The sequence below is a fragment of the Solanum lycopersicum genome, chromosome 4 (assembly GCF_036512215.1).
Source record: "Solanum lycopersicum chromosome 4, SLM_r2.1".
Taxonomy (NCBI): domain Eukaryota; kingdom Viridiplantae; phylum Streptophyta; class Magnoliopsida; order Solanales; family Solanaceae; genus Solanum; species Solanum lycopersicum.
In genome coordinates, this window is record NC_090803.1 from 5,925,286 (window position 1) to 5,950,862 (window position 25,577).

Below are 25,577 nucleotides of genomic sequence, written 5' to 3' on the forward strand. Positions count from 1 at the left end.
CCCTAATTTGGTTACATGAAACATAATGGAGGATTGAGTTAGTAGCCAACATTTAGTTTCAATTGGATTGGGAAAGAAAAAAGTTACTCCCTCCATATTGGTTTTTAAAAAAAATCTCTCTTTTCGCTTCTGGTTTATTGATTTCAATTATTTTTTACATATGTAATATTTAAAATTATAAATTTAAAAGTTATTTTAATACATTGGACATATTTTAAGAAAATAATTTTTTTAATTTTTCTTTTAATTTCTGTATCAAATCAAAATAAAACAATTAATTTGAAACGAAGAGATCCTATAATATAAAGTAAAATTAGTCAATTTGTTATTGCATGGTGTGCCGGTCAATGCTGCACATAATTACCCAACTGATGAACTCTATTTTCTTACCAACGTATTACCTCTTCTTGTTCACCACGCCCCTTTGCCACGCGGTTACAATTTTTTTTCCCTACTTTTTCCGATTGTTACTAGAGATAAGGAATAATATTTTTTATATTAATTTTGATATTTTCTCTGTTCCTATTTATAATAGCGTAAAAATATAAGCTTCCTTAGTTTCTTAGGGAGGGAGTATTATTTATCACATTATTTATACTAATGATAAGTATTTCTTCTGTCCACTTTTAGTTGTCTTGCTTTTCCGAAAGTCAGTTTGACTGATTTTCAAAGTTAAAGTAGATTACTTTAATTCAATATTTTAAATAAAAAATTAAATATTGAAAAACTATACGAAAAGTATTATAAATTGCAATCTTTTATATATTAATATGATAAAAAAAAATACATCATAAAATATTAATCAAACTTATTATAGTTTGACTCTAAAAGAAGAAAATTGTGACAATTAAAAATAAACGGAAAGTAATTCTATAATACTTTTATTTTCATTTCATATTACTTAACCTAAAAGGAGATATTTTAGTATTTGTCAAATTTAGAAATGGAAAATCAAGAGAGCTTAGTATTAAATAAAACAACATAATAGTAGTCAGAATTAGAGTTCCAACAACACATAAAAGTCCTCTTAAGAAGTGTATTAGGTCGATATGAGTCAATTAATATAAAAACTAAAAAAATATCGTATTTCTCAATTCATAAAATGACTTTATCTATTTCATCACCAAACAATCCCTAATTGTATCTTCTATATAAATGACCATCTCTTTGCTTATTCACTTTCCAACATACAGGCTAGCATTCTTCTCTCTTATAATTTCTTAGTGAAGAAAGCAATGGATCTTGGAGGAGGCAATGGTAGTGGAGGTTTTCATGGCTACCGTAGGTTCCCACAAACAACTTCCGCTGGTAAGTGTGATCATTTCGTTTAAAAAAGTATTACACTGTCTTTTTTTTCATGATATTTGAGATGTATTGTTATTTTATCTAAAAGATAAACTTGTTACCTAAAGTACTTTTTTCCTCTTTAATAATGTCTCAACACATACGCTTCTTATGTAGTCGATTTGATTATTCTAATATCATGTTAAAGTATGTAATATATATATATATATATATATAAAATTGTTTTGCTTGAAATTTGAAGAAAAAGATAAAATAAAAAAACAAGTGAATATATGCATGTAAATTCCAGACCCCCCCAACTGTATACATATTTGTTCTCTACCCTATGTTTACATATGGCACTCTATCATGCTTCTCTTTAATTATTTATATATAAAAATTGTGAGAAAAAGAATTGGAGAGAAAATGCTCCACATCACAATTGTTTTTTTTAATGTTTTGTGGTAGAAAATAGAAAAATTTGTTAGGGTGTAGTTGGTTAATTGATTTAAATGTTAGTTATGAAATTTATTTTTGCACAAGCTCACTGGAAAAGTTTATTTTTCTAATTTTGAGAAATTAAAAAGTTTTAGATAAAAAAGTTTCGAAATATTTTGACCAATTAAACCTGAAAAAGGAAAAACATGAAAATGAGAAAAGGGTATAAGTTGTAACCATTTGTCATGTAATTTTTTCCTACCAATGTAATTTAACCTATTGGATTATATCTCTAGGTATTTTATTTTTCTAGATTATCGTTTTGGTTATAAACAATACTGTCTATTATTATGTGTAACTTATATTCTAAACAATAATGAATCAACACAATTTGTAAGTGGATTAATATTCCTTCAAAAAAAGGACTAGGAGAGTAGAAAATATCTTTCCATTAAAAGCTATCGTGAGATCGAATAACATTTTTTATTTGATAATCTCGAGTTTAAACCTTTTTTTAAAAAATAATAATTCAATAAATACTTGTTTTTACGAATATAAGAGTTTTAGTGTAAATATTGAATATCGCGCGAAGAAATGAAGAAAAAGATATATTTTGAAATCACTAACTAATGAAATTTTTTTTATTATTTTTTGGGTCAATTTTAACTATATGATTTTGTCTCGTAGCTTTTTTAAAAAATTGGAGTTTTTATAACAGAAATTGTCTAGGCCTTTCATCTGGACTCTTGTGAGTTGCTGTCTTTATGTGTGCACTATAAAATATAACCTAGAATCTTATTTGCTGGTTACTTCCTAAGTGTACAAAAAATTTAAAAAAATCAATGCATGAAATATATATCTCGTGTTATATAGGGTTTAGATAATGATAAGATTTTAAAAAGGATAACGTAGATAATCTGTTTTATTATAAGGATTAGTGATTGCTTTTACGATTCAGACATATACCTAATTTTACGGCTGCTTCTGGACCTTCCCTTCAAACTCCCAAGTGTACTACTAATTAACCAACTAATACACTTAATTAACATTAGTTGAAATTAATTAGTTATATACTTCCATAGGTCTATATTATTTGGTCTTTTTTTACTCTCTTTTTTTGGTTCAAATTATACAATGTTTGACATAATCGAGAAGGTGTTAGTTTTAGTTATTTTCCTATAAAGATATAAAAATAGGTATTTTTACTGTTTCTTTAAAAGGTATATGATATATGTGAACATCGAATTTCTCTACTCTTTATACTTATATCATCTTAGAAAGATGTAAATTTAAGTATGAGTAATTAATTAGTTAAAATTCTTTTTAGTTGTTAAGAGTAAGTAATTTATTAAAAGGTGCGTCAAAGGTAAAAGAAACATCAAATAATATGAATCAAAGGATGTATATATACACCAAAAATATAAAATAAAGTGTATCTCGTGAAAAATTAAATTTATATTATGAATTTAAATTATATGCGACATTGTAGTAAAGGATTTATTTACACCCCTTAGATGACATGTTGACTTTATTAGAGATGAATTTCGTACGGTATATCTAATTATTCTTAAATTATTTAATTCACTTTAATGCTTAGTCTTGTGTCATAATTGTCTAATGTTTTCATTTGTCTTCTAGATGGCATTGCCACACTCAACCAAGCCATTCCCACAACCAACCACCTAAACGATAACAACAACGCCTCAGTCCCAGACGATTCTGAATGCACCGTCCGTGAGCAGGACCGATTCATGCCAATAGCAAACGTGATCCGAATCATGCGAAAAACCCTACCTCCACATGCCAAGATATCAGACGACGCGAAAGAGACCATCCAAGAATGCGTGTCCGAGTTCATCAGCTTCGTTACGGGTGAAGCCAACGACCGGTGCCAGCGCGAGCAACGCAAGACTATCACGGCCGAGGACGTGCTCTGGGCCATGAGCAAGCTAGGGTTCGATGACTACATCGAACCCCTGACTATGCACCTGCACCGTTATCGGGAGTGCGATGGCGGTGACCGTGGCTCCCTCAGAGGGGAGCCACTCATGCTGATGAAGTCGCGGGGTGCTATGGTTGACCCCGCGGCTTCAACTAGCATTGGTAACAACATGACACATGTTAATTATCCCTTGCCACCTAATTTCACAATGACTCATCATCATCATGGTTACTATACTTATGCACACATGACTAATGACAATGTTGCTACAAATTCTCAGGCTAATCTTGATGAGGCAAATAATAATGTTGAATCATTTGGGGAGCATAATAAGTAGTAAGATTTAAGAGTTCTAGGGAAAGAAAAAAAACTTGTACTAGTTTCTTTTAATTTATGTTTTTAATTTATCTTTGTATGAACTATTGTACTATTTGAAATTGCTCCGTTTTCTATTTTAAGGTGATTTCCAATATATTCTGTTTATTTCTTAGTCACAATTATAAATAGTTATGGTGTCTTTTCAAAACATTTTTTAGGTGTTTGATTGTCGGAATATTTCAAATAAAAATAATTTTCGAAAAAGAAGAAAAAAAAAGAAGATATCTAACTTCTCCAATCTTCTCGTTTAATGCAATGTTTATTTTATCCTTTGACATTTTTAGTCTCCCTCTATATAATATGCTTTGTTACGAATCTTATTTCTACTTTTTAATGATTTGTTATTTTCGTGTATGTGCATTAAGTATCTCTATTTTGAATACATATAATTTATTTTTAATTATAATTTATGAGATATTTTTTAAAAATTCATACTAATTATGTAGTTAAATTTGGTCAAAAGGAAAAAAGTGTTGTGATGACTAGGGTCCAAAATGTGTTCACACTAATGTGGGGATGTTGCCAATATTATATAGTGTTCAAACTAAACGGCTAACACGATTTTTAATTAAAATAATATAGAAGAGTATGAAAAGAAAAAAAAAAGAAAGGAAAACATAATTAGGCAATTGAATCAAATTAATCAACGTTTTAAATTTTCAGCACTAAGCTGACTATACTTTTAAAAATATGAGTTCACATTTAGTATTTATTATAAACTAAATTAATAACATTTTACATATATATTTAAATTAATATTAAATTCAAGTAAATCAATTCATGACGCAAAAATCATCTTCACATTATATGTATCTTAAAAAGTATTACTATTAACTAATGTTATGCTATGGTGGAATAAGATGACTTCATTTTTAATTAGAGATTTGTTCAGATTCTAGGAAGCTTTTAAATAAAGAGGTTTTACGCAATGCATACATGAATTAGTTGACGCTTCAATGTTGGGATTCTTTGCATACATGAATTAGTTGACGCTTCAATGTTGGGATTCTTTCTTAAATTGGCTTTATCTGACGTGAATTCAAATTAATCGAGAGTTTTTGTCCTCTAAATTAATCTTATGTGATGTAAATCTAAAATTAATCAAAACTTCAATACAATAAATATTTCATAGTCTCATGCGATATAAATTCAATTTAATGAGATTCTAATATACATATTAAATAACAAGTGAGAGACAAATAAAAACAAAGTATACACGTTTTATTAATATATATAAGGAACTATAATATATAAACTATTATATACATATAAAGACACCACACAATCCACTCATACTTGAGCTCCATTTTGCACTGTACTTTGTTGGCCTCTTGGGAAAAACCTAAACAGAGATCAGAGCAAGATAGTCTTTTGCATTTTTGGAATTTAACACATTTGGGTTTGATTCAAGTGAGTTAAAAATGTCTTCTTTATCTTTTTCCTGTTTTTTTTTTTAGATTTCTGGTAATATTTGGGGTTTTCTTGATTTGATTAAAAATATGTTCTTTTTCTGATTTTCTGATGTTTTAGTGATTTTTGGATATTTTAGTCATCAGGGGTTGCTTCATTTGCATTAAAGATTCAATTTTTATTCTGTTTTGCTGCTTTTTGAAGGTTTCTACTTACTATTTTAGTTAGACACTGCTAGTGAATTTCTCTTTAGTTGAGCTGAATTGTAAGGAATTATGTTATATGTTGTTGTAGCTGTCTGAGTTTTAGTAACATTTGATTTGACACGAAGTTTAAAAAGAAACCGATACTTCTGAAATTTCTTGTCTGGAACACTTTTGTAGTTATAAATCAGTTCATCAGAGGTAAAGTGTGATTTTTAAAGTTAAGTTGTTTTCTAATTATAGAAACGTGACATTCTTTTTGGACAGACTAAAAAGGAATGGGTGTCACATTAATTGGTACAGAAGGCGTATTTAATAGGATATTGCTATTGAAGTTGGTGTGTCTAACTAAATTACTAGGCTTATGTGACTTGTTGCAGCTGTATAACTGTATTAATCTTCAAAAATAATATTGCATATGTGGCGTTTTTGGAGGATCCAACAGGTGTACGACAACATTTCTGGATGGTCTGAACAACATAGATTATAACAGAACGTGCCCCCTACACCCCTCTTCAAACCAAGTTCTTGTTCTTTTCTATATCCTCGAATATGTTTTGGTTCTTGTTTTTAACAAGGGTAAGTACTTGTGAGATGCAGTTTTGGTACTGTTTTCGGAGTTAGTTACATTGCTATAGTGGATAATGGGAGACAAATTAGGACAGATCAAAGTGACTGTTATAAAAGGAAGACGTTTGGTGATTCGAGACTTCAAGACAAGTGATCCTTATGTCGTTCTCAAGCTTGGTAATCAGGTAGCTTTGTGTTTCCCCCTTCTGTTCCTTCCTTAAGATATTATCTGTCATTTCGTGTGACTCTGATCATCTTTATTCTTTGAAAGTTGAGGGCTTTTACAAGTACGGTTTCAAATGCATACTCTGAATCCTAGTTAACAATAGTTATAATGAAATGTGATTCTCAAATCAAACAACAAGTAGGGGTAAGGCTGCGTACACTCCACTTTTGGGATTCACTGGGTATGTTGTTGTTGTTGAGGTCACAGATAAATTGATCTTTTCTTGCTAGTTGTTTGCCTGGCTTATGGGTGGAGCTGGAAATAGGGTGTTTCTCTTTCGCTTACAACTGTGTATTTGGAATTATTAGTAAATTGTTCGGAAAAGATTATACTAATAGCATCTTTTATGTTGCGTGTCACCTCAGACTTTTTGTTGCGATTTGTGGTTTTACCTTTCACTTTGCTTGAGAGTTTTGAAATTGCTTTTCGCGAGCTGACATCTTGATATTACGTTTTATTGTTATACCAGACTGCCAAAACCAAAGTCATAAATAGCTGCCTTAATCCTGTTTGGAATGAAGAATTCTGTTTCACTATCTCTGAGCCGGCTGAGGTTCTCAAATTGGTATTTGCCCTTTACCTCTAAACTTTTGTTTCATCATCTCTCATGTTTCTCCTCTGCATTCCAATTTAATGACTCGACTTTTGTTAGATGACGTGACATTACTATGAACTTTTGCTGGTGTTGTTCCTCTGTATAATTGTTACGCTGCATGTATTTGATATGTTTGAACTTGAACAGCAAATAAAAGGTGCTCTGGAGTTCTAGCACCCTTGCTTGCTAAACAGCTATATCTCCCGTATCTGAACGAGTTGCATTAGACAAAACAGGAAAATAGATAGTGAAATAGTTTATTAGGGAAAAAAATATATCCCCCGGTTGACTAAGCTCCACCACAAGGGTCCATTGTAACTAGCCTAACCTTGCATTTCTGCAAGAGGTTGTTTCCACTGCTCGAACCCGTGACCTGAAATAGTTTATTAGAAAACAGAAATGACGAAACTTTCACCTAAGAAAACAGAATCTTTAAAGGCATGAGTATACGTAGACTCAAGAAATGAAGAAAAGAAATTATGAAGCTTCTATAGATAATACTTTTACCCCATTCGTGTCTTGTGGGAAACACCACAAGTTAAAAATTTGAAGTCAAACGTCAAGGAAGAAAATCAGAATGTCGTCAACGCCAACTCTTTAATCTTATGCAATCGACATAGAGAAAAAGAAAAAGAGGAACAATCTGAAGACGATATACATATTGTATTACATATTGAAAGGAGTGATATTTAAGGCTATTTAAAGTTGCCATTTTGCTGAAATGAAGCTAAATCGTTGTATCTAGAGTAACATTTATTTTGAATAATTTCTGTGAAATTCACTCCATGTCATTGACAAACAATTATAACAGGAAGTGTTTGATAAAGACCATTTCAAAGCAGACGACGAAATGGGAAATGCTCATCTCAGTCTTCAGCCTTTGGTTGCAGCTGCTAGATTGAGAACTATTCTCGGGGTTGCTTCTGAGGGGACAACATTAAGGAAGGTTATCCCGAATAAAGACAACTGCCTAGCAATCGATAGCAGCATTAGTTGGGTGAATGGTGAAGTTGTACAAGATGTTTGGTTAAGGCTTTGTGATGTGGAGTCTGGGGACATAGAGTTGAAGATCAAACTGAGTGATCTTTCCTGCGTTGTTCCGGCCTCCACGTAGAGTGGTTATCACTGACATCGATGCAGGTCTCGTTTGAGCTATATACGTCTTGTTGTAGGGGGGGGGGGGGGGAGATGATATTTGTAGATTTTGATCAAGTATGTGCATAAGTCAGATTGGAGTGATTTAAGAAGTGGAAGGGGGATTTTTGTAGTATCTGTTTTTATAAGTTTAATATCTGATACACATCTTCATTTCCCTTCTTTTTCATTTTTTTTTTTACGTTTCATCTATTTTGTTTCACTTGGTGACTCGAACTAACAACCTTCAGATTGAAGTGTAGAGTGCTTACAATTTGAGCAACCCTTCTTCTCGACATCTTCATTTTTCCACTTCCCTTCACACTCATCTAAATTTTCCATGTGTTCATGTTAAGGTATTATCAACATGCAAATTGCAATACCTGCCACCAAATATATATTTAGTTCATTTAGAAGTTTTTTAGGGAGTAAATAAACATCGTGTATTTAAAGTGCTAAAGTAAATTGTCAAATTCAAAGTTGACTTGATGAACTTTTCAAATATTCATGACTAAATATGACAAAATTAGCCCATAAAATCATATATGCTCTTAAATTTGAGTTGATTATTGACCCCTCTTTTTTCTTCTTTGTCCTCCCTCCTCCTCCTCCTTGCTCCCTTCTTTTTCTTAGTTGCTTTTCCTTTTTCTTTAAAATTTATACAACCGTAAATCGTTTCAAACAAATTATATAAATATTTGAAATATCAACATGAATTATTTTGAACAAATTATATAAATATTTGAAATATCGAGAGTATCTCACATCTTAAACTTAGGAATGCTTAGAGGATTTTTTGAGTTGATGGGATTAGTATATTTCGTGTATAGTTAACTTATATATAACTTTTTGAGTTTATGAAAAGGCTCGAATATGTCATTGAATTTTCAGAAAAGGCTCATTTATGCTATCAGTTAAAAATTTGGCTCATTTATACCATTATCGTTAAAGAAAAGGCTCATTTATGCCATTATCTTTTAACAAATGTTTTACAAAATTATTTTTGACACGTGGCCAATTATAATTCGGCCATGTCATCAATTTTTTTAATTAAAAAAAAATCATAATTCTGAAGAAAAAAATTAAATTATTTTTTTTGATTTTTTTAATTAAATAAATTGATAATGTGGTCGAATTATAATTGATCATGTCATCAATTTTTTTAAAAAAAAAATCAAAATTCTGAATAAAAATTGAAATATTTTTTTAATTAAAAAATTGATGACGTGGCCAAATTATAATTGGTCATGTATCAAAAATGATTTTGCAAAATTATTGTTAAAAAATAATGGCATGAATGAGATTTTTTTTAACGGTAATGACATAAATGAGTCAAACTTTTAACGGATGACATAAATGAGTTTTTTTTTTTTAAGTTCAATGACATATTTGAGCCTTTTCCCTATAATATATAGACAATAGCTCATTTATAAGCCCTTGAACTATTAAAAATGGTACAAAATTACCCTCCATCCACCTATTAGTCCTAAAATACCCTTGTTGTCTACCTTTAGGTCCTATATTACCCTTTATTTTTAACGATCACTTTTTAAATCCAATTAATAAATTAATTAATGATGTGGCAATTTTCTATTGGCCAGATTTTAAATAACCTAAATTAATTTAAAAACCCACCCATTCCCAAATTAGACCCGCCCCAAATTCAATTAACCCATCAACTTCTTTGTCCCAGCAAAAATGTGATGCGTAGCCACAAGGAAAACAATATCTATTTGACCTCTTCACCACTAGTCAGGCGGGTCTTCTCTTCTTCAACCTGCTCAAGCAATACTTGTAATTCCGCTTCGGTTAAGCTCTCTAACCATTTCTGCAAGTTGGGAAAAGTTAAGACTCAACCCGTTGAACTGTTACAGAAAAATCTTGTGATGACTTATCAGAGTGATGAAAATAATCTCTGAGATGACCGAACTCTCAGGTAAGATTGATTTCAAATTATTCAATATGCATAAAAGAGGTTGGAGACACAATTTTAAGCCCCGGAAATGATATCTTAAGCTAGAGAAGCAATCCCAGCTTTGCACGAAAACTATATGCTAAGCTTCGGCTTATGACTACCAATAGAATCCTAGCATCAGAAAATGCAGTTCTGTTTTTCCTTTAACATGATACGATCTGATTGAGGATGTTTGTTAGCGGCTGAAGAATTAGCAAGAGTTCTAGAAGTTGATGGGTTAATTGAATTTGGGGCGGGTCTAATTTGGGAATGGGTGGGTTTTTAAATTAATTTAAGTTATTTAAAATCTGGCCAATAGAAAATTGTCACGTCATTAATTAATTTATTAATTGGATTTAAAAAGTGACCGTTAAAAATAAAGGGTAATATAGGACCTAAAGGTAGACAGCAAGGGTATTTTAGGACTAATAGATTGATGGAGGGTAATTTGTACTATTTTTAATAGTTCAAGGGTATTTTAGGCCCTTTTCCGATGATTTTGAGATGTAAATCATTCGCCAGAGACAATCGAACCGAGTCCGGTCATAATGTACTTGATTGGATAAATTAACTTCTACATTCGAATTCGACTTTTTGAATGTATCATAATGTAGAGTCAATGTAATGTATAGCTCATGAATAAATAAACTATTTTTTAAAATATATTATAATGTATAAACTATATTTTCTGAATATATCATAATGTAATTTAGTGTATATTCTATGTATATTACATGATTTTGAGATGTAAATCATTTGCCACAGACAATCGGACCGAGTCGGGTCGAATTTGCCGCCATCTTCTTCTATGCCCCAAAGCATTTCGAATCTCTTCCTACGCTAATGGCCACGGTGACGAAACTGAACCTGAAGGAGGAGACCGGCGACTGTCACCGCCTTGAGGCGGAGCAGAGTGAAGCTCCGGCGGAAATTAGCGATTCTAGAACAAAAAGAGTAGTTGAATTAGGAAATGGAAGCGAAGTAATATACATGCCTAGGTTCCTAAATTACGATCAGTCATGGGATTTTTTAGAATACCTTAACAAAAATATACCATGGAATCGTCCAACGATTCGCGTCTTCGGTCGATCTTGTGTCCAGGTGCTCATTTTTCTTCTGCCTTTCTCCTTCAATTTCACTCTATTTGTATTTCTGTATGTGACTCGTTTAGTGTAAACTGTAATGTTTTAAGAGGCAAAATGGAGACTAAACTCTCATGCTTTATGATTTAGTAGTGCTGAGGAGAGGTAGAGGTAGGTCGAAAATATATAGGGGAGAGGTGATTAGATAGGAGATGAAACACTGCAATTTATCAAGGACATGACGCGAGATAGTAGGTTATGTAAGTCGAAGATTTGGGCGGAAGCTTAGTAGATAGATTTCTTCCATGGAGCTAGGAGGCCCAAGGTGTGAAAGGTTGACGATAGTATAGCTAAGGAAAGGAAGAGGTAGGTTGAAAAAGTATAGAAGAGAGGTGATTACATAAGACATAGCAGCAACTTACCGAGTACATGAGGCTAGATAGGAGGTTTATGGAGGTCGAGGATTGGAGTAGATTAGTCGAGCGTAGTCTAGTTATTGTTATTATTACTTCTTATCATCTTACTCTTCGATTTTAGTATTACTTGTTGTTTCCTTATCTTTGGTTATCATATTTGTTGCTACTGCTCTTTTCTTCATTATTTGCATACCTGATTAAATATGCTATAATTGAGCCAAGGGTCTATTGAAAATAAGTTCTATACCTCACAAGGCAGGGGTAAAACCGCGCACACTCTACTTTCTCTAAACTCTACTTGTGGGATTACATTGGGTATGTTGTTGTTGTAAATAGTAGGTCTTAACTTCTTTTTGTGCTTACTTATTTATGTTTTGAATTCTATTAGTGGAAATCCCGGCTCCGCTTTCTTGCATACTTTTAAGTTTTAGATAGGCTGCTTTATATTTCCTTGTCTGACTATAATCGTAAGCTTTGATGTAGTCTTATGTGACGTACTTTTTTTTTTTTTTTTGAGGGGCTAGTCCCATGTTAAATAAAATGTTTCCACTTTGATTTTTTAGAACAGGGGGTGAATCTTAGGGAAGTTGACAAGTGCATGTGGTTCAATCTGTTCTCCGGATGTGATCTCTGCACTGTTATGCTTACTGCTATGCATATTGTAGGATTTCTTGGATAATTACGTTAGAAAATCAACTATGTTGCATTTGGGTTGAGGATTTGATTGAGATTGATAGTTTTCAAATTCCACTGTGCAAATATAGGTGATAGATTGATATAGTTTAGCTGAATTTCACGAACTACCATTACATAGATTCTCCAATGCCACCTGAACGAGAGGGTTTGGAATGGAACAAGGTGATAATTCAAACCTATAGTTACTAGAAAGAGCAACAGAAGAATTTACTAATCATTTGCTCCCATGTAGTTTATTCTCCCAAGAAATTGTTGGGCTGTGGTTGTGGCAAAACCATAGTAATTTCGTTATAAAGAAAAGGTTTTTTCCCTCGGAGATGGAATTAATGTTTTTTTCTCTTCCAAACTTAGAAGCTTCAACTGAGTGGAAAGCAACACACACAACCTTAAAGTTTGAACGCTGAAGCTGGATGCTATTTTTATCCTCTTATATTGGATCGCTTTACTGACTTGTTTTTGAGTAATGAGAAAGCCCATGGACAAAGATGGTGTTCAAATTCTGAGTCTGTATTGTTAGGATTTTAAGGGCAGTTTTGTTCTTCTGCCGATGACCAACTATTCAAGTTCAAAATGTTGTTGAGTTTTCTTTTAGTATGTGAATAGGTTAGTTTGTGGTCATGACGGACCATTTACCTTAAAAGTGATTATGTTGTTCCTTTACTCCCTTTGGTGTGTTATTTCTTAGCTTTGTTTGTCTGGCACTTGAATGATGATCATCCAAGTTGAAATGCTGTTGCTTTACTCTCTCTCTCTCTTAGTGTGTTAGTTTCCCTTTTTCTAATATAAATGTTAAATGTTACATGTCATAAAAATCTGAGACCACATGTTCCTATGAGGAAAAACACATTGACAATGTTCGTAATATTTACACAGCCAAGAGACACTTGTTACGTGGCAAGTGAAGGATTACCACAACTAGTTTACAGTGGATACCAGCCTCATGCATATTCTTGGGATGAATTTCCTCCGCTTAAGGATATTCTCGATGCTGTAAGCTTGCTCTGCTTCAACTTCTGAAGTTCTAGTTCCCAGTGATCAAGCTAGTTGTCTTTCTTATACCATCAGTGTTGCACTTTAGGTCCATAAAGCTTTTCCAGGAAGTCGTTTCAACAGCTTATTACTGAATAGGTACAAGGGAGGCGATGACTATGTAGGTTGGCATGCTGATGATGAGAAACTTTATGGACCAACTCCAGAAATTGCTTCTCTTTCCTTCGGATGTGAACGTGAATTCTTGCTGAAAAAGAAGCCAGATAAAACATCCCGAGGTACATCTTGATATTGATTATGTAATATCCTTTTATTTGTCAAATGAGGTGTGAGTATAGCAGACCTTCCGTTCAGTTACATATTGAGGTTCGATTTCTCAGATCAGTCAACTAATAGTTATGAGTCACATTTTTCTTGTCTCCATTTTCTTTCAACAAAAAATGTGACTTCCGAAGATAATGACTAACTATTGGTTGAGCGACTATCTAAGAAATCAACTCTTACGTTTTGCAAACGACAATGTTGATCCCATGAAAGTCGTATTTATCACTTCCTCTTCTGTTTGTTATTCATTGCACAAGGTAAAAACACCAGTGGTGAATCTCCCAGAAAGCGATTGAAGAAGGATGCCTTTCCAGACAAACACTCGTTTGTCCTAAAACATGGTTCATTGCTGGTAATGAGAGGTTATACTCAACGGGATTGGCTTCATTCAGTGCCTAAACGTGTAAAGGCAGATTCATTACGCATTAATCTCACCTTCAGACTTGTTCTTTGAACAATCAATGACACTATCAATGCATCTCTTTCATTGTTTATACCTGGGGGTTGGAAATCTTATGCAGTGCAGTTAGCAACAAAAGGAATGCGATTTTGAGCCTGTGCTTGATGAAAATTACTAGTACTAGATATTGGTTTTTTCTTATACTAATGAGGAATGTGTTTGATGCAGCAATTTACTCATGCTCAGATAATGCACTGTGAAGGTACGTTTCTATCCTATGAACTATGAAGGTACGTTTCTGAAAATTAATAACTACTTATAAAGATTCAACATTTATTTAAACCAACCCAATAAGTATCAAAAACCTCAACAAATAAACACAATATCTAATTATAAGCTAGCGTACCTCAAGAGGCACAATTAAGAGACCAGGCAAGACACAAGAAGCGACGGCTTTAGCTGCATCGTCTATAGATAACATTTCCACAAGAGCATAGCGTATCTTCTTAGAACTCGAACTCATGATTACATGTTCAACTTTGCCAAAATTACTAAATAACTCTTTCAATTTTTGGCAAGTATAATCTTCACTGCTTTTACTCCATGATACCTTAAGCACTTTTTCCTTGTCAACACACATATCTGATGACACTTTCTTCGAAAGCAATAGTTCACGAATCCTAGCAATTTCACCTAGAAGTTTTATAGCAGTTCGTTCCTCTTCTTCTAATCGAGCCAAATTGATATCTGGTACAAATATATGTTCTGGGACTGGCATAGTCTTTCTACGCTTCGAATCTTGTTGTTGTTGTTGCTGCTGCTGTTGTAGTTGGATCATCTCATCAAATAACTTCCTCTTTTTGTGATCTTTGAGAATGTCATAGGAAGCCTTGAGTTTTTGAAAACTTAAGTGAGCGTTAATTGGATCATGGAGTCTCTTGTCTGGATGCAATTCTAATGCTTTCTTTCGATAAGCTTTCGATATATCGATTTCAGAAAGCTTTGCCCCTTCCTTACCGGAGGGTAAATCCAAAGCATTATAATGATCAACTTCAATATCCATGGTAGAACCCTAATTTCTAAATATTTATTTATTATTAGGAGGATTCATAAACAGACTTGTTCTATTTATAGGTTTCGAATTTATTTTTCTTAAAACCCTATAATGACTCCAACTACCTTGTTATTTCGATTCCTAATAAGTTTAGGAATTCTATACTACTCTCCCCTTCATTTTTATCTAATATTTTATGATTTTTTTTCATTATATTGAATAGGTAAAGAATTGCGTATTTTTCGTGTAGTTTTTGATTATTTGATTTTTTTTTGTTTAAAATATTGAATTAATATAATTTAATTTAATATTGAAAATTAGATAAATTAACTTCTGAAAATCACAACATGAATGGAAGGAGGAGTAGTTTTTAATTTGAATTTTTCAAATCAAATATTTTATATTTTTAATTATCAATTGAGGAGTCACCTACGGTTAATATGACTTCTTTTTTTCAATTATCAATTTTATATTTTACAAAATAAGCAAAAACGTGTTGTTGCTTTTGGAATCAACTTCCATGAAATGGTGACTATCGTGGTTTACATATTTTGTTCTACATGATTATTTAGAAAAATAAAAAAAAGCAAAAACGTGCAGTTATAACTTGTGGAATCGAGTTGCCGTGGAATCCATAAAAAAAATATTTGTCTACGTATTTTCTTCTACAAAAATGGATTAAAAATATCCTTAAACTACTCGAAATAGATTACATTCATTTTTAAACTGTACTTTGACTTAAAACTATCATTTTCGTTAAACTATTGGATAAAAAATGTCATTCTTATTAACAGAAGTTGTTAACTGCCATGTGGATATCACATGAATGTCACATTGCATGTCAATAGAATTTTGGTGCCACATAAACTAAACTGAAAATGGTCAAAATATCCTTAACTATTCGAAATAGCTCGCATTTACCCTTAAACTTTATTCTGCTTAAAACTAATATTTCCGTCAAACTATTGGGTCAAAAGTATCCTTCTTATTAACGGAAGTTGTTAAATGTCACGTGGATGCAATGTGAATTAAAATTCAATTAAAAAATGATGAATAAAATGTCATAAATTATTGAATGTTTGAAAAAAAGATAATTTACCAAGTCCAATTAATAAATGACGTGCAATGTGAATTCAATACTACTAAAACTAATTAAATTGAAAATATAATGTATAAATTCAAAACAAAAAAATTTAACATGATACTCTCATAGCAAATTCTAACATAGCATACATAAATATAATTTTTATTTTTTTGAATAAAACGTAAGTCTATAATCTTACTTAACAATAAATTCTACTCTAATTCAAAAATTAGAATACTAATAAAATTATCCTATTAGAAACTAAGCATGATGTAAAGAAATAGATAGTATAAAAAAATTACAGAAATTCATGTAAAGCAAGGTTGAGAACAAGAAAATGAAATATAATAATATAAAATAAACTTTTATAATAATAAAAATAAAAATATAACTTAAAACAATAGAAGTAAAAAAATAAAATAAAAGAAATAAAAAAAAGTAATGCAGTTATACCATCTAAATTACCAACAATTCACAGTCTTTGATTTGAATTGTAGAGTGTAATTTCCCTTGCCAATTACACCAATGACCTGTTGATTAAGTAATTACCTGTTCAACCAAATAAAACTATGTAATTACACCATGGAATTGAAACAGATAAACAAGTGTTACATACAATTGGAAAAGATAATTATTTCATCTCTCTTCTAATTTCCTACTATTTCTCCTTAAAACTACTAGCAAAAGATTATTCAAAATTCTCTTCTTTCAAATTATTTTTGTATTTTTTAAAATAATAAAAGAAAATTAATATCATCTCTATTCTAAATCCAACTATTTCCACTTAAAACTAACAAAATATTATTTAGAATTATTTTTATAAAAACCCTAACAAATAATATTTTGATTATGATTTTTCTTATTTAAAAGGTATATTCCTATGAGTGCATAACCTGTCAATTATTTTGTCTTTTGAGCTCAATTCACATTCACTTAACAAATTTGGATACATTTGTATTCATTAATCAATATTTATCTAGTAGATTGATATACGTTTGTATTGGATACATTTGTTCATATTCATAATAAATTGGTGTACATTTATATTTCTTGCACTAATATCTTTCAAATTTTACATAGATTTACATTTATATTGGATATATTCGTCCATATTCATTTATAAATTGCTGTACATTTGTTTGCATTAATATCTTTCTAATTTTACATTTATATTGACATTTGTTCATAATCATAATAAATTGGTATACGTTTATTTGCATTAATATCTTCAAATTTATACAGTATACATTTTTATTGAATACATTCGTCCATATTCTTTTATAAATTGATAAACATTTGCTTGTATTAGTATAATTATAATTTTACATAGGTATGCAATTGCTTGCATTACTATTTGGAAATGCAATCAACGAAATTCATTAATAAATGTGACTGTTTGTATTTATTGACAAATTTAGATACATTCGTTGGAGACAATAAATATTCATTATCAAATTCAATCAATAAAGTTTAAAATTTTAAAAAATTGTTATAAATATATTAATTAATTATTTATTAGAAATTGAAAAAGAAAAACTCAATTCAAGGAATTACAACACATTGAAATTTTTGGGGGACGAAAACGTGGCAAAAGAATACAAATACTGCAATTTGTAAAAAAAAAAATCTTGCATCCAACTACAAGATAAAGAATGTAGAAAATCTCAACTTTTTAAAAAAAACTCAGACAATCAATATAAATAAAATTAGTATGATTTGAGTTATTTACAGTGAAGAGTTATCATTGTGATTGATTTTTAATGGAAATATTTTGAAGAAGAATATAGAAATTCTAAACTTGAAATAGGGAGAAAAAAAATGGAAGAAAGAGAGAATTGAAAAATATGTAATTTTTTTTGTTGACAAATTACAAGGAGAGAGGAAAAAGAACAACAAAAATAGATATGCCAACTACTAGAAAATAAAGGTGTAAATTAGAGTGTTAATTTTATTACTTATTATTATGTTTTGACTTATTAATAAAATGGGCAGAGCCCAAATAATAATTCATGATCACCAGCCCAATTACTATTAGAATAGTTTCAATAGTCAATAGCAAGAAGATTGAGGTGATCTCTGGAAGATTATAAGAAGACGAAAAAATTCAAATATATACGGACAATAAATATAGTCATATTTTTATTTGTATAAAAAATATTGTAAAATATCATATAAAGTAAAATACGAGTTATTGATGCACTCAAAAAGTTAATTATAATTTATCTACATATGAATTATTGATACATTTAAAAAAGTGAGTATAATTTAACAACACATATGAATCCTCCACTGAGGACTAACCTTCTGCCTATACAAGTCCTTCATAGGGGCAATTATGTACCATGTGAAATTTATGTAGCACTTTTATGACGTTACAATATAACGAATCGATATATTTCTATTATATAATGAGTTTGGAATTTTAAAAAGGAATAAATTTTTTTGAAATATTTGTATCTTAACTATCTTATAATAATTTGGAAATTTAGGTATTTCACAATATTTACGTGGGTATGAGACTTATTATATTTATTAAGGATAAATCCAAAAATAATTAGTCAAATTGATTCGAAATTTAGAAGGAAATGATATCCCATATCCATTTAGTAAAAGAATACCATCTACAAAGATTTCCTATTTAATTTTGCACAACAAAAAATTGATTCTAAATTTTTCACTCAATTAAACACGTTTAGCATACTCTTACACAAAAATCAAGATCCTAATAATAGGTGATATTGAATCTAAATATTACTTTATCTAATTTATTTTGATTTAATTAAAAAGATATTTTTCAAAATTTTATCAACTTGAATTGAATATTTATATCATATGTCAAAATATCTCGTAATCTTATTTTCTTAAGAGAAAAGAATCAAATATGTTATTCGTTAAAATATTTGACTTAGTTATGCTATTTTCATTTGAAAAAAATATATTATGAAGTATTATTTATTAACTAAAATGACATAGATGAATCTTTTCTTAAAATTTGATAACATATTTGAACCTTTTCTTTCTTTAAAAGAAATGATTTAAATAATGACGTACCCAAATCATAATTAAAATGCGTAAAAATAAATTTGCAAAATCAATTCTGTTTTCAATTAACACATAATGATATGAATTAGCCTTATTCTCAAATGAAAATGACGTAGATGAACTAAACTTTACACAAATGACATATATGAAGTATTTTCTCAAAGTTTAATGACACATTTAAGCTTTTTTTTCTTTTCTTAAACACTTCAGATGAAAAATGTAAAATCAGAATATTGTTAAAAAGTAAAAAATAAGAAGAGTATATAACTAAAATACGTTTAGAAATTAAAATAAAAAACTTTAAGTAATGATCACAAAACTAATCGTTTCTGATTTTAAAAGAAATATTCCTTTTAAAACAAATTTGTTAGGAAACGTGATATATATTTTAGGAAGGAGATATTCAAAATTTAATTTCGAGATATCATTTTGCAATTCTATACAATTTTTTTTTAAAAAAAAATTTATGTTTTATTTATAAAATAAAAAAAAGAATTCATTTTTCCATATAAGATAATATTGGCACGTAGTTCTACGCAGCTCTATAAATACAAAATCCAAAATCTCCGCAAAAGAAAAAAATTGATTTGAATTTTCCAAAAGAATCAAACTTTTTGTGAAAATCTTGTTTACTGTAAAACTTCAATCCCTTAAAAAATTTGTTATTGATCGGAGCTATTTCTTCTGTTGTTACTTTGTTATGTTTCAAAATAAGTTAAATTAGGTCCAAATTAATTTTTGGTTCTTGATTGATCATTTTGGGAGAAATCTAATGGCAAAAATGGTTCAAGATTCCATCAAACCTCAAGGTAGTTCTTTCTTTTTTTTTCATTTTTCTCTCATGGGGTTTTCATAAAATTCATAGTTGATGAGTTTTGGTTTTGGGGGTAGGGGAAGGGGTTTACAAGTTGAGGAATCAAACTATCACCAAAAGGTGGAAGTGAAAGTTCACCTAGTTAACTAACTGAGCTAGTAAGATTTTGTTTAGTGAGTTAGGTCATCTGAATTGGGATTAAAGGGAGTAGTTTTGTGCTATTAGTGTTTGTTTGGTTAGAATTCTGAATACTTATATGTAAGCTGTGATTGTTGTGTTATTTGTCTAGACATGCTTAATTCGATAATTTAGTGGTATTGGTGGTGTACTAAACAATATGATAGTAAAGATAGATTTTTTTATAACAGTTGAGAATAAATCGCGTAGTGTTTTTGCCTTGGACTTGAGAACTCATGATTCTCAATTGACTACTAGGCCACACCTTTAAGTGCCGTAAAGATCTGATTTTTAACATCTAATATTCTTAGTTTTGGGATTTGCCTCATATAATTATTGATTAACTCTATCCACCAAAGTTGAACAGTTGAGAATAGATCACCTACTGTTTCATGATCCTCAATCCATTTCGTTGACTACTAGGCTACACCTTGAGTGCTGTAAAGATATGACTTTTAAAACAAATATTATTAGTTTTGGGATTTGCTTCATATGTATAACAAAATGTTTGAAATTTCAGATGTATGCATTGTGGGTGTTGCCCGAACGCCTATGGGTGGTTTCCTTGGTTCTCTCTCGTCTTTGTCTGCTACAGAGCTTGGTTCTGCAGCAATCCGAGGTGATAGTAATAGATAGCTAACTTATTCATCTGTTATCTGATGTCCATTTACTTTAGTTTGTTATGTTGACAACCTTCCGATATATATGTTATGACGGTAGCTGCCCTTAAGAGAGCAAATGTAGATCCATCCCTTGTTCAAGAGGTCTTCTTTGGAAATGTTCTCAGCGCAAACTTAGGTCAAGCCCCAGCTAGACAGGCTGCCTTAGGAGCTGGGATACCTTATTCAGTGATTTGCACAACCATTAACAAAGTGTGTTCTTCAGGACTTAAAGGTAGGATCTGCATCTATACGTTTCAATTATTTCTATCATGTTTTTTGCCCACTTCTTCCTGACATGTTTACGTTTGTTGTAGCAACAATGATTGCAGCCCAGACTATACAATCAGGAGCCAATGATATCGTTGTGACTGGTGGCATGGAAAGCATGTCTAATGTACCAAAATACCTAGCTCAAGCAAGGTCTGATTTTTTATTCTAATGATTATATGCATCTGGACAATAATAAAATGGAAAGCCAATTCCCAAGAAACAAGAAAAAAAAGAGAAGAGAGCGGAAGCACATTAAGTGTTTGTGTTAAACTGTCTTTCTTCCATCAATAATGTTCAAATCCTCAATCTATTGTGGCTGCAAAGCTGTCCTTACAAAACAATCTACCTTATGTGAAAATGAGAAATCAAGATTAAGTTTTTTGTTCTCCAGGAAATTTTCCTTGTATTATAGTTTGCAATGCCTCAAAGTGAAATTGACAATTTTGGTGGAAGACACTATGCCAATGCATTCAAAGTTTTTGCATTATATCTGTGTATTAGGCTGTTTTTTGATTTTCTAGTATGGATCATACAAGTGGCAAATCATAATCTCTGAAAGACCTTTACTTCTCTGATTGTCAGAAGACAACGCCCTTAAAGGATTTTCTCCTTCTTCTTTTTCTTTGTCTGCTTTGGGGAAGCTCTATTTTGAGGATGACTAGCACTTAGAATTTGTCAAATATAACTTATAGTAAAAATAATTTTCCATAGTCATTTATGATTTTACTTATATTGATAGGAAGGGGTCTCGTCTAGGGCATGATACTGTTGTAGACGGCATGCTAAAAGATGGACTCTGGGATGTCTATAATGATTTCGGCATGGGCGTCTGTGCAGAACTATGTGCTGATCAGTATAAAATTACAAGAGAAGAGCAGGTAATATCTGCTGCTGCCTGAAGTTATGAGATTTATCTCTTCATTTTTGTTTTCTTGCTTCCTATTTTTTACTTCTCCTTCTGTGGGAAGTAGCTGTGTGTTTTAATGTAAAGCTTGGAGCTGTTTTGTTTTCTGGAAACAAGGCCTTGAAAATAAACTTAGTTTTCAACACGATTTTCTATTGTATTTTCTAGTAGTGATTTGTCTTCACATTTTTCTGTAGGATTCTTATGCTATTCAAAGCTTTGAGCGAGGAATTGCTGCACAACGTAGTGGTGCATTTGCTTGGGAAATAGTACCAGTGCGGTTCTACATTCTTTCTTAAAATGATGCTCTAGAAAGGTTGAGTGTTCTGATTAAAATCTTGATGTTCATGCAGGTAGAAATTTCTGGTGGAAGAGGAAGACCATCTAGTATTGTCGATAAAGATGAAGGCTTAATAAAGGTGAATCGGATTGTTAACAAACTCATGTATTGTACTTGAGATATATGTATTTGTTTTTTGGTTTCCGGTTGAGATCATCTTTTGGTAGATCATTCTTTTTTGTGATCTTCTTTACCTTTTTATGTATCCTTTACACCTATACTTTTTTGTGATCTTCTTTACCTTTTTATGTATCCTTTACACCTATACTTTTTTGTGATCTTCTTTACCTTTTTATGTATCCTTTACACCTATATCACCCTGTAACGTGGGATTTTTGCTTGACAAACTGTACAAAAATCCCTGTACGATCTATTCCATTATATTCTATCTTGTGTAGTCAAATAGTGCTTCCATGTGCAAGTTCGCTTTCTATCAATGTCATTTGTAAATCTTCTTTGTCAATTTTTTTATATTTGATTTCAATCAGTTATACTCTCGGGCAGCAGACTTGGCAATTTTCACGTGTGGTTTCTTTCCCCTGCCATTGCCAAGCACATATACTTGATTTCCCAGTCTTCTTCCACACGTTCTTGATGAAAGTTTTGTCTGTCCACCCTTGGTTTCCAAGTTCTGAATGTAAATGATACCTTGATCTGCTGAGTTGCTTATTTTACCTGTCAACTGTTTGAACCTCTTTTCATTGTTGTTTTGCTAGTTTGATGCCTCCAAACTAAGAAAGCTTAGACCAAGTTTCAAGGAGAATGGAGGTTCTGTTACTGCAGGCAATGCTTCCATAATAAGGTATTCTTTCGTCTGTCTCTCTGTTACCATACGTGCATGTGCCTAGGCAGACTAATTTCTTTTCACGCATTTATTATAACGTCTTTGAAATATAAGACAGTTATAAGAACCTGCTCCTAGAGTTCTTAGTATTTTCATGACACTGCTCTGTGTTTAGCGCTGCTTGATGTAGAAAGTAGGCTCATTTGCTTTATTTTGACCTCTTGTATGCTGTAACTCTAGTGATGGCGCTGCAGCATTAGTTCTGGTGAGTGGAAAAAAGGCGATTGAACTTGGATTGCAAGTAATCGGTAGGATCAGAGGATTTGCAGATGCAGCTCAGGTAGAAGAGAATTTTCTTTTGTTGTCTCGAGTGTTACAACTTACCGGGACTTGTCTAACAAGATTTATTGGGCAGGCACCTGAATTATTTCCAACAGCTCCAGCTCTTGCTATACCAAAAGCAATTAAGAATTCTGGCCTTGAGTCATCTCAAATTGATTATTATGAAATAAACGAAGCGTTCTCTGTAAGGATCTGCACTGTGTCTTCTGACTCTACTTTATTTTGTTTGGCCGTAATTTATCATGTTTTCTTCACAGGTTGTGGCTCTGGCCAACCAAAGACTGCTCAATCTTAATTCGGTTAGTCTCCCATTGCTGTGCACATTGGATGCTTACATAGTGAAATATCGTGGCAAATTTAGTTTTGATTAAAAAAAATTGGTATCTAATCAATTCATCCAATCCCCCCCTCCGTCTCTTTCTCAATCCCGGTGTACTTATGTTCTCTGGTCACAGGGAAAACTAAATGCACACGGTGGAGCTGTGTCATTGGGACATCCTCTAGGGTGCAGTGGAGCTAGAATTCTGGTAACTCTTTTAGGGGTATGTTGGCCACTTCTTCCTCTAATTATTAATGTTAAGCTATTAGACTTGGCATAACTGGTAAAATTGTTGTATGCGATCAGGGGTTTGAGCAGGGTAAGGCTGCATACAACAAACCCTTATGATCTAGCCCTTCTACAGACCTCGTGCATACCAGGAGCTTAGCTAGTGCATCGGACTGCCCTTTTATTTGGACTTTCATATTCTGCTAGTCATTGATTTGATATGATATGGCCATATTCTATACATAGATATTGATAGATTGTTTTCGTAATGGACAACTGATTAGTATCTGCAGAATGTTGCTGCTTTTGATTTGTCTCACACAAATGTAACTATGCTTCAGGTATTGAAGCAAAAGAATGCGAAATTTGGTGTTGCTGGAGTCTGTAACGGGGGAGGAGGAGCATCTGCCCTCGTTGTAGAGTTCATGTAAGCCTTTTCTTTTGTTAATGTCAAGATTTATTCGCTATTCATCAACCCCTTGAAATTTGTCGTACAACTTTGTTTTCTCTGCTTCTCGTCCTTTTGGATAGCTAGCTCAATCTCTTATGATTGAGAAAATTTGGCAATATTTCCTTAAAACATCAGTGAATTATATCCGTGACAGCCTCTCTACCTTTAAGGTAATAGGGGTTCAGACCCCGCTTTGTAGAATTACATTGGGTACGTCATCGTTGTATCACCGACTTCAAATGAGCTCAGGTTCTAGTCGCTCTTAACGTTCATAGACTCTGAACTGCAACTGACTCGCTGCAATCAGAGGTTGCATTTGATACAAAATAGTGTCATTTCTAACTACATTGTGTTTGCATCGTTCAGGCCTGTAGGGATGGTAGCGCGTTCCTCGCTTTGAAGCTGGAAAAACTTCTTTGCACTATCCGCACCAACAGTAGCAAGACGTCTAAATCTTTTACTTGATTGTCGAAAACTATATTAGCAACGCTCTAAAGGTTGAACTTATATGCATTGACAGTATAAGAGTTTTATACAATAATAGTGTATTGCAACTTCTTATAGCTGGTTTTCTACTTTATTTTCTGCATTACCAATCAAGGCTTATTATAGAAAGTTATTTGCGCTATGTCACTACTTATATAGTGTCTGAGATAAAAGGGAAAATTATGCGCCCAAGTAAATATATACTAGTTGATTATTTAACATAGTTATTAGATTGGAAAAATTATTTTTCGCCACTAACATATAACCTTATTTACGTAGGCTACATTCAGAATTTGTATAATTTAGTTCGTAATCGTATAAATTCAAAATTTATATATACTTGCTGTGCTCGTATATAATCATCATGTTTGTATATGAATTGTGTAAGTTCTGAAAATTTTCTAAAGGTATAAACACACAATTTGTATATACTTACCTTGTTGTATATGCGTAAGCGAAGTATACATATGGAAATAATCATAGCTAATGAGTGAATTAGGCAAAAGGAGGTTCATTAACTTCATTTTTTTTGCTATTGATAAAATTTCCTTATAAAAATACAGCAAATCTCTTAATTT

At 31.7% G+C, this 25,577-nt stretch overlaps 5 protein-coding genes across 6 annotated transcripts; 4 read left to right on the top strand and 1 right to left on the bottom strand.

The window, feature by feature from the left end:
• The first annotated feature begins 1,190 nt into the window (after positions 1-1,190).
• On the top strand, positions 1,191-4,155 carry LOC101256476 (nuclear transcription factor Y subunit B-4-like). The gene is made up of 2 exons (XM_026030456.2): positions 1,191-1,308; positions 3,361-4,155. The coding sequence occupies exons 1-2, from the start codon at positions 1,236-1,238 to the stop codon at positions 3,999-4,001; spliced, it is 714 nt and encodes a 237-aa protein (XP_025886241.2). The 5' UTR covers positions 1,191-1,235; the 3' UTR covers positions 4,002-4,155.
• Positions 4,156-5,302: 1,147 nt separating this feature from the next.
• Positions 5,303-8,362, top strand: LOC101256762 (protein C2-DOMAIN ABA-RELATED 11-like). Its single transcript, XM_004236604.5, has 4 exons — positions 5,303-5,452; positions 6,256-6,410; positions 6,921-7,016; positions 7,858-8,362. Exons 2-4 carry the CDS (start codon positions 6,300-6,302, stop codon positions 8,158-8,160), a joined length of 510 nt encoding a protein of 169 aa, XP_004236652.1. The 5' UTR covers positions 5,303-5,452; positions 6,256-6,299; the 3' UTR covers positions 8,161-8,362.
• A 2,502-nt stretch (positions 8,363-10,864) lies between these two features.
• Positions 10,865-15,309, top strand: LOC101256473 (DNA oxidative demethylase ALKBH2). Of its 2 annotated transcripts, XR_011220561.1 has the most exons (5): positions 10,865-11,235; positions 13,202-13,318; positions 13,407-13,596; positions 13,900-14,304; positions 14,927-15,309. XR_011220561.1 is itself a non-coding variant. In XM_004236603.5 (4 exons), exons 1-4 carry the CDS (start codon positions 10,978-10,980, stop codon positions 14,094-14,096), a joined length of 762 nt encoding a protein of 253 aa, XP_004236651.1. In that variant the 5' UTR covers positions 10,865-10,977; the 3' UTR covers positions 14,097-15,309. The 2 variants fall into 2 exon arrangements, 1 of the variants encoding a protein (XP_004236651.1); XM_004236603.5 differs by having other exon boundaries at positions 13,900-15,309.
• On the bottom strand, positions 14,356-15,105 carry LOC101256175 (uncharacterized). Its single transcript, XM_004237072.4, has one exon. It carries the CDS (start codon positions 15,103-15,105, stop codon positions 14,440-14,442), a length of 666 nt encoding a protein of 221 aa, XP_004237120.1. The 3' UTR covers positions 14,356-14,439.
• Positions 15,310-19,634: 4,325 nt separating the features above from the next.
• ACAT2 (acetyl-CoA C-acetyltranferase 2) lies at positions 19,635-25,076 on the top strand. Its single transcript, XM_004236602.5, has 14 exons — positions 19,635-20,031; positions 20,734-20,832; positions 20,934-21,107; positions 21,190-21,295; positions 21,885-22,023; positions 22,247-22,324; positions 22,403-22,468; positions 23,106-23,191; positions 23,414-23,513; positions 23,589-23,699; positions 23,773-23,814; positions 23,971-24,057; positions 24,404-24,489; positions 24,880-25,076. The coding sequence occupies exons 1-14, from the start codon at positions 19,995-19,997 to the stop codon at positions 24,911-24,913; spliced, it is 1,245 nt and encodes a 414-aa protein (XP_004236650.1). The 5' UTR covers positions 19,635-19,994; the 3' UTR covers positions 24,914-25,076.
• Positions 25,077-25,577: the final 501 nt, after the last annotated feature.

Bases quoted from the DNA above. Each gene is read 5' to 3' on its own strand.
- LOC101256473 (XM_004236603.5), top strand. From the start codon at position 10,978: ATGGCCACGGTGACGAAACTGAACCTGAAGGAGGAGACCGGCGACTGT. The intron at 11,236-13,201 runs GTGCTCATTTTT...ATATTTACACAG, and splicing joins TCGGTCGATCTTGTGTCCAG to CCAAGAGACACTTGTTACGT. The intron at 13,319-13,406 runs GTAAGCTTGCTC...GTTGCACTTTAG, and splicing joins TTAAGGATATTCTCGATGCT to GTCCATAAAGCTTTTCCAGG.
- ACAT2 (XM_004236602.5), top strand. From the start codon at position 19,995: ATGGCAAAAATGGTTCAAGATTCCATCAAACCTCAAG. The intron at 21,108-21,189 runs GTAGGATCTGCA...CGTTTGTTGTAG, and splicing joins GTGTTCTTCAGGACTTAAAG to CAACAATGATTGCAGCCCAG. The intron at 23,192-23,413 runs GTATTCTTTCGT...CTGTAACTCTAG, and splicing joins GGCAATGCTTCCATAATAAG to TGATGGCGCTGCAGCATTAG.
- LOC101256175 (XM_004237072.4), bottom strand. From the start codon at position 15,105: ATGGATATTGAAGTTGATCATTATAATGCTTTGGATTTACCCTCCGGT.
- LOC101256476 (XM_026030456.2), top strand. From the start codon at position 1,236: ATGGATCTTGGAGGAGGCAATGGTAGTGGAGGTTTTCATGGCTACCGT. The intron at 1,309-3,360 runs GTAAGTGTGATC...TTTGTCTTCTAG, and splicing joins CCCACAAACAACTTCCGCTG to ATGGCATTGCCACACTCAAC.
- LOC101256762 (XM_004236604.5), top strand. From the start codon at position 6,300: ATGGGAGACAAATTAGGACAGATCAAAGTGACTGTTATAAAAGGAAGA. The intron at 6,411-6,920 runs GTAGCTTTGTGT...TTGTTATACCAG, and splicing joins TTCTCAAGCTTGGTAATCAG to ACTGCCAAAACCAAAGTCAT. The intron at 7,017-7,857 runs GTATTTGCCCTT...CAATTATAACAG, and splicing joins CGGCTGAGGTTCTCAAATTG to GAAGTGTTTGATAAAGACCA.